General features: G+C 49.2%; 1 protein-coding gene across 1 annotated transcript; it reads left to right on the top strand.

The window, feature by feature from the left end:
• Positions 1–21: 21 nt before the first annotated feature.
• LOC115769366 (protein KIAA0100) lies at positions 22–7,611 on the top strand. The gene is made up of 10 exons (XM_030714148.1): positions 22–207; positions 283–409; positions 480–1,007; positions 1,067–1,342; positions 1,400–1,543; positions 1,606–3,662; positions 3,728–4,208; positions 4,267–5,305; positions 5,368–7,466; positions 7,528–7,611. The coding sequence occupies exons 1-10, from the start codon at positions 158–160 to the stop codon at positions 7,600–7,602; spliced, it is 6,876 nt and encodes a 2,291-aa protein (XP_030570008.1). The 5' UTR covers positions 22–157; the 3' UTR covers positions 7,603–7,611.
• Positions 7,612–7,823: the final 212 nt, after the last annotated feature.

Raw genomic sequence — 7,823 nt, forward strand, 5'->3', positions numbered from 1 at the left:
TTGGGCCCAAACCAGCCCAAGCAACAGACGCTAAAAACAGAAGAACGAAAAGAAACATACACATTATTTTTTTTTCAAAATTTTATAGATTCTATTAATTCCGTTTAAATTAGCTTATCAAATATTATGGGCGTGCAATGATATATAAATTGTGAACATGTTACAGTTGCTAATAGTTACCTCACTAATATTCCTCTTCATTTACTGGTAAGTGCAGCCGCACCGGCCCCAATGGAATTTTAAGCTGCGCAAAGTAAACGCTGTACTTTATCATCTAATTAGGATTTTGCCCACGGGCATAAGCTGGTATCTGATTAAGCGATTTCGGGTCAAAGTGCGCATCGGTCGCATTTCACTGCCTTATTTGTCGCTCAAGAATGTCCACATCAGCAAAAGCGGTTTCTCAGTCGTAAGTGCGAGCCAATTGACCCGTGATTTGAACGCCCCCATAATGCTTAACCATTTTGTTATGCTCTTAGCAAATCGAAGAGGTGTGCTTACGCAGCCGTTTCTTTACCACGGAGGTCACAAAGCTGGTGTCCATTTATGTACGAGACATACGTATCAATAAGGATATACACAGCAATCGGCAGGATGACGTCAGCGACGGTTTCTATTATGAGCCGCGCAAGCAGAAAGCCGAGGCCAGAAGTGTACCCGATTTCCGGCAAACTAAAGTGCCGGCAAGCATTATAACGTTTGCACAGTTTATGGCCGTGCATGTCAATAACATATCCGTGGTGCTGATGAACAACGACTTCGATCCGGGCTGGTTTATACATGCCACCGCCAAGGAGCTGCATCTGGATGGCAGCATCGTGCAAAATGCACGAGTCCTCCTAGTCAATGCAGCGCTTGTTGAGGCGCAGGCGAAAATGTTGCGGCATTGCAATGCACGGCGACAGTCCTTGGAGAATCTCAACAAAATACGTCCTTGCCTGGGCGAAGTCAGTTTTGATGTGGCACTCGATGCTTCACTGTTTGCACACGGGCCACTCTCCATGGATGTAAGCTGTGACCGACTAAACATATATATATGAGTGTACTAATGTTTTTTCTTCTGTAGTCGCTTAGCCTGGTCATTAACAATTGCAAGTCAGTCATACATGGCGGTCTGTACGAGTTCCTTACCGAGGCCAAGCAACGCACCAATCCTGGCCAGCAGTCGAAGAGCCTACAGCAGGCGTTAACACCCAATGCCAGCGGCTATGATAATGACAACTATGAAAAACTAGCGCCCATTATACCAAAGAACTTTAACTTCAGCGTTAAGGCAGCAACATTCTCCGCAGTCAAGGAGAACTCGCAAAATGATTTTAGTGCCAAGTTGCAGCTGTTTACCGTAGGAAATTTTATCTGAAAGCGGTTATAAATGGTATTGATAATCTTTATTATTTAGATAACGGGTAAATTCAACTCAAAGATTGTGGATGAAAAGACGCTGCTACCCTCCATGTTGGCCAAGCTGGTTTTTCAGCATCTGGACATTGATACCAAATACGAGAAGCTGCTCTTCGTGGAACAGTTCACCATTGATTCGGTGGTTAGTTAACTAATGCATAAAACGCTAACGACTCGATGCTATTTACTCTTCCCCATTCACAGCTGGAGAAGGACATATTCAACCTGTATGTGAAGCTCAAGACATTCCAGATTATTTACAATCACAGCGAGATCTATGATTTTGTAAACAATAATTTCCTTGCACGCCAGCGTGCAACAAGCAACCATCAACTGCTGCAGCTGGGCCACAGGCAAAACTCGTTGCCGGATCACTTGTGTTTGGATGCACTGACGCCCTCAGCCTCGCCGGCCAAGCAACGTCGCTATGGCGGTATTCTGGAGTGGATCATGCAGCGCATTGTGGTCAAAGGCTGTGCCGAGCTGTGGAACGTTTCGTTGCTCATGAAACTGGACGATGAGCACATTGCCATGAGCGTCAGTCACACACGCTTTCTACTGGAGCAGATTGAGGAGAAGCGCAGTTCTCTGTATCGCAATAAGTTTCTCAATTTACTGCTCAACCAGCGGCAATGGAGCATGGAGTTGATGGTGGAGACGCTTTGGTCTAATCTGGGCAACTCCAACAACGACACAAACAATCTGAAGAAGACCCATTCACCGGGCTCACCATTTTTCCTGGGCGTCAGCCTGGTCAAGTTGTGCTCCTATGCAAACACAACCAAGTTGGACATATCCATACACACGTTCCGCACCGAGTACAGCATGCAGCTTGCGGAGTTTATCGTCAAGTCCATGTTGTGCGTTAAGCAGTACGGTGGACTTGGCACGAGACGTGCTAAGCAGTCGCAATCTCACCTCAGCAGCGCCTCGGGAGAGCAGCAGGGCACAGCGCTGCGTGTTTCTGTCAAGGTTAAGGATATCACGGCGTATTTTGTGAATCATCACAATGTTTATATGCTGCTTAGCTTCTCAGAAATTAATCTGACTCGCGCTCACAATTTGGCCACACTTAAACTGGAGGAGTTCCAAATGGCCATCATGCGCTCAATGACAGCCTCGTCGCTGTGTCTGACGGACTTTTCGGATGTGTTTGCCAACTGCAAGATGATACGACTGGAGCATCAGCCAGCGCTAGAAGGCACGCCCGGCAAGCTATCCATTTATATACCCGGCAATACGGAGGCCATGTGGAACTCCAATTTGCACATGCATCTGCTAACGCTAGTGCGTGATATGCAGGACCTGAAGGCGGAAGTGGCCATGCCTGCATCCACCAAGTCAGAGGACCAAAAGCCCAAGCCTACGCTTGTCATTGAGTTGTCCGCGGAGCGTAGCACGATATTTGAACTGAAGCTATCGGAGCGCCATACCATACAGGTCTTCGTGGAGAATCTCTTCTTCAGTCGCAAGGAGCGCAATATAATCTATGCGGAGAATGTTTTTGTCAGGATCGACGATCAACACATCTTTACGGTCAAGGAACTGGACATGCAGTCCCTGTCGTATCTCGAGACGCTCAGCCATGAACGTCTCAACTTTCCAGGCTTTGTGCTGCCCACCAACAAGGTGTGGGTGACCACCATCGGCTCCTTCAAGGCAATTTTTCCCTACGATCATGATTTCTATGATGCTATCAATAACGAGTGCGTCACGCACTACAAATGGCTGAAGTTAGTGCACAATTACAAGAAGAAACCCTTTACAGTCAATTCACCCTTGCCCAGCGATTGGGTAATCAAGATTAAGGAGTTCCTGCTCGAGATCAGTGACGATCCCTTCGAGGTTAAGCTGCGCGATAACTATGTGCTGCTGGTGGATGAATATCTGGAGAGTCTGAAACGCAAGGCGCTGTTCGACAAGAAGATTGCCGAAATGTGCTCAGAACGGCTGCTGGTGCCCGCGGGCACCATTGAAAGTCTTTATGCGAATCTGGTCAAAAAGAATTCCGAGATTTATATACAACGCTCGAAGAAGATACGTGAAAGTGGGCCTGTGCGCACGCGCCTGCTCGCCTGGATTATGACCGATGTGGAAATTGTGGCCATGGCGGACACCTCCATACACGGCTATGACAATGTGACGCGCACCATGCGCGAAATCGACTCGGAGAGTCCCTGGCCGGAGGAAGGACTACAATTTACAACGCTCTGGTGTCGCGGCGTCAACATCAGCTGCTCCGAGTGGAAGTTTATGTTGCGGTAATTTAAAGGTTGCATTATTGAATATTAACATATTAATATATCCCAATATTAATCGTACACAGAGACTTTCCGCAGCCCATGTTCTATGTGAAGAGCATGCGACTCTACGGCAATCTTTGCGGTGCCGAGCAAATGCCTTCGAAGCGTGCCAAGCGCGACGTCTTCGTGGAAGTGGGTGAACCCTTTGAAACGGACGTCGTGCAACGCAGTATGCCGACGATTAAGTTCTATCACGACTTTGACTGCGAACTGGAGAGCTGCAGTTATGCCTTTGGCCCCTGCTGGGAGCCCGTGATGGCCCAGTGCAATTTGAGCTTTGAGAAAATCTCAGCGCCCTCGAAGGATCCGAGCCCACCGCTACCGTTTTGGGATAAGATGCGTCTATTGCTGCATGGACGCTTGACTCTGATTGCCAAGCAGTTTACGGTGCTGCTGCACGCCTCGCTGGATCCGTACAACACCACCGAGGAAATGGAGCTGACGTGGAACAATTGCGGCATTGTCTGGACAAATGCCAAGATCATGTTCAAGGGCGAGCTTAACGTGAGTGTATAGCTTGAGTCTAATAACTATTTAATATTCTTTCCATAAATCCTTTTAGGTGACAGTACGAACTGCTTCTCGATATGATGATTGTCGACTGCTGCACTTTCCGAATCTGAAGCTGACTTTTAAGCTTAATTGGGTTTGTCTGGCCAATCCCAATGATCATCATGCTGTCATGCCCTGTGCACCCGACAAGCTGCCTGAATACTCAAGCAACCAGGTGCATGATTCCTTTCGCGCGTTTCGCTCGCTTAATCTCAACGTCTGGGCATCGTTCGAAACGAAGCCCAAGGTGGCCGAGGAGGTGGAATTAGATATACCCAGCCTGGTGCTGTATGGCAGCACATTGCGCTGGTTCGAGAGCCTCAAGCTCATCCTGTCGGGCGTGACGCGTCCCACACGTCGTGGTCCGGTGTTTAACAATGTGCGGCCACGCAAGAAGCAGCTGAGCCGACACTACAAGAAGGCCAATCTACAGATGTGCCTGCACAAGTTTCAGGTGCTCTACTGGATGTCGCATGCTCTGCACAAGGGATTCCAGCTGAATGGACGTCGCGTTTCCTTCAGCTCCGAATATTGTCTGACACTGAATCCAATTGACGATGGCCTCATACACAGGCCGCGTGCGGATTGGTCCACGGTTTACATGAACTGTGAGCTGAACGATGCCGAGATCTGGCTGAAGAGCATAGTCACCGAAAAACTGGACAGCAGCTCTGAGAATTTGGCCAGCGCTGCCGATGCTTTCAAAATTGTGCGCTTCTACTTTCTGAGCGTGGCCAAGGTGTCGTATGGCCGCGAGGCATTGATGCCCACGACGGCTAGCAATGCGGAAGAAGATGCTAAAACCAAGTGCACAACGCCCACGCACAAGCTGGTCGTATACGATCTAAAAGGTGCCTGGACCAAAAGCAATCGCGATGTGGCGTTCGCTCTGTTCGACTCCTTTATGAAGTCTCAAAAGCTCAAGAACAATCTATCCACAGAGGCGGTCAAGAGCTACCGCAAGGAGGCGGCCAACTCGGCCATGCTGAAACACAAGCGCAGCGATAGCACCATAACTCTGTCCAGCACCAGCAGCGAGGTGCTGCCAAGTAAGTGCCCACCAGTTATTCTCACCGAAATCTACGAAATCATACTTCTATTTTTGTTGTAGTTGCCAATGCGAATGCCTCGCTGAAAAAGGCGCCAGGCCAGATCCATGCCACCGCCATGCTGCAGCAGCTCATCGCGGAGGCGGATCACAAGTTCAATGTGTACAGCGATGATCACAGCACACAGTCCAGGGAATTGCAGCTGCAGGGACTGCAGGCTTGCTCCGTGCAGGATATTATACATGAGAACTGGTCCATCAGTCTGGTCAACTCTCAGGTACTCCTCAAGGGCTGCGAAACGTCCGGCTATGTAATTATCAGTGCCGCCAAGGCGGAGATATTGCAACGCGAGCATCGGCCCGTCTGGCGGGATCGTTCACTCATCTCGAAGACAACTTGGAAGGGTTTGCTGGAGTGCATGCAGTACTATGCGACAGTCAGTGCCGGCGATAACGATTCGCTGCTGGAGAAAGAGATCATGTGGCTGACGGTGGACAATATACAGGACAAAGATGAGACGGTGATCAATAATCACCTGCCCGAGGATATATCGCATCTGGTGGGCAGCGGACGTAGTGTGGGCGGCGTTGTTTCCGAAACTGTGGGCGCCTTCCTCAGCGACAATTCTGGCCAAGCACAGCCGGTGCAGCTGCAGCGCATCGTGTCCAAATGTAAATGCGAGTTCTTCTATGTCAGTTATGGCGATGCCATTGATCCGAATAGCATCACAGAGGTGCCGCCGCCACCGTCCGAGGAAACGTTGTCGCCTTGGGAGAAGCAGGATGATCCTGTGGATGCTTTCACGCTGATGCATCACGATCTTGATGTGTGCACCAATTCGCTACAGTACGCTATGATCCTGGACATTGTCAACAATCTGCTGCTGTACGTGGAGCCGCAGCGCAAGCAGGCGGCCGAGAAATTAGCCCGAATGCGCTTCCAGCTGCAGCTGCACTCCACGGAGGATCAGAAGCGGCCCATCCAGCAAAAGCAGACAGTCATACGCAGCCTGTTGATGAAGATACGCTCACTAGAGAAGGACATACATCTGATCAGCAAGGAACGAATCGAAGAGGGCGACACGCTCGAGCTGCGCGTCGACTTTGAGCGTGTGCAGCAGCAGATACGCGAGAGCAAGGAGGAGTTGAACACATACAGCGAGGAGCTGGACATGATGTTGCTGTGCTATAAGGAAACCCAGCTATCGCAGCTCAGCAAAATCTCTAATGTGCGCTCGGACAAGTCGGTGACAATGGTGCGCGCCAATGAGATCTGCTTCAAGCGCGCCCAGTGGCGACTCACAGAGACGGATGGCCAGATTGGCATTGCGGATTTGGTGCTGAGCGCGTTTCTCTATACCAAAAAGTCCAAGAGTGATGATTCCGTGGAGCATCTGCTAGAGCTGGGCAACATACGCATGGAGAATCTGCTGCCACGTGAAATCTATCGCGATGTGCTGCTGGCCACGGAGATACAGAAGGATATGCCCGTGGACACGCACAAGCGTGTGCTGCGCATCTTTTGCCGCGAGAAGCCGCCCGTAGGCGGCATTTCAGTTAAAGATCACTTCGAGATTAACGTGGCACCAATAACCATAGCAATTACCAAGAAGTTCTATAGCACTATGTTGAAGTTTTGCTTTCCGGATCGCGATGCATCCGAAACTGAGGTTAGCGATGAGCTGGATGACAATGCATCTACCAGTTCAGCGTCCACAACGAATTTACAAGCCAAATCGGGATCATCATCGAAGCGCGTGGCCAAGAGCAAGAAGAGCGCCAAGGATTCTGAGTTCTACGTGAAAATCGAGAAGGATGACGTGGAAAAGATGAAGGAGCGCGCCGAAAAAAACAAACTATTTATCTATATTAAAATACCCGAGGTGCCGGTGCGTGTCAGCTACAAGGGCAACAAGGAGAAGAATCTGGAGGACATAACAGACTACTCACTGGTCATACCCACGCTGGAATATCACAATGTCACCTGGACCTGGCTGGATCTGCTGCTGGCCATGAAATCGGTGAGCAGGCGTGTCATTGTCTCGCAGGCTATCAAACAGAAGCTGCAAATCCATCGACGTCAGCCGGTGCTGTCGGCCGGTGAGCGTGCCACGCCCCAGGAGGAGGATAAAGCCAAAATGCTCTTTGGCAATCGTTTGCTGGTGAGTTGATTCCAACCAAGCGCCGAGATTGCAATCTAATATTATTATTATTCTTTCGCAGAGCGAAAATCGCAACCAAAGAAAAGGTGGCGGCGTCTTCAAGTTTCCATCGGGCGGCGGCAAGAGATCAGATTAATCATATTTATTTAATATACTAAATACATATATCTAGTTATATGCATATCTATTTCGGATGTGAGATTCGCAGCGGCGGGCCAGGCCAATTGCCAGACGAATATCGAGGCCCTTTTAATTTATAAACACACACTACAACACAATCACACTAAAGTATTACCCAAGTCTATAAATATAACAATATATTTATTTATGCATGTGTCTGTCCGTCTGTCTGTTTAA

The sequence above is a fragment of the Drosophila novamexicana genome, unplaced genomic scaffold, assembly GCF_003285875.2.
Source record: "Drosophila novamexicana strain 15010-1031.04,08,12 unplaced genomic scaffold, DnovRS2.1 tig00004554-arrow-pilon, whole genome shotgun sequence".
Lineage (NCBI taxonomy): Eukaryota > Metazoa > Arthropoda > Insecta > Diptera > Drosophilidae > Drosophila > Drosophila novamexicana.

Bases quoted from the DNA above. Each gene is read 5' to 3' on its own strand.
- LOC115769366 (XM_030714148.1), top strand. From the start codon at position 158: ATGTTACAGTTGCTAATAGTTACCTCACTAATATTCCTCTTCATTTAC. The intron at 208-282 runs GTAAGTGCAGCC...TCATCTAATTAG, and splicing joins ATATTCCTCTTCATTTACTG to GATTTTGCCCACGGGCATAA. The intron at 3,663-3,727 runs GTAATTTAAAGG...AATCGTACACAG, and splicing joins GAGTGGAAGTTTATGTTGCG to AGACTTTCCGCAGCCCATGT.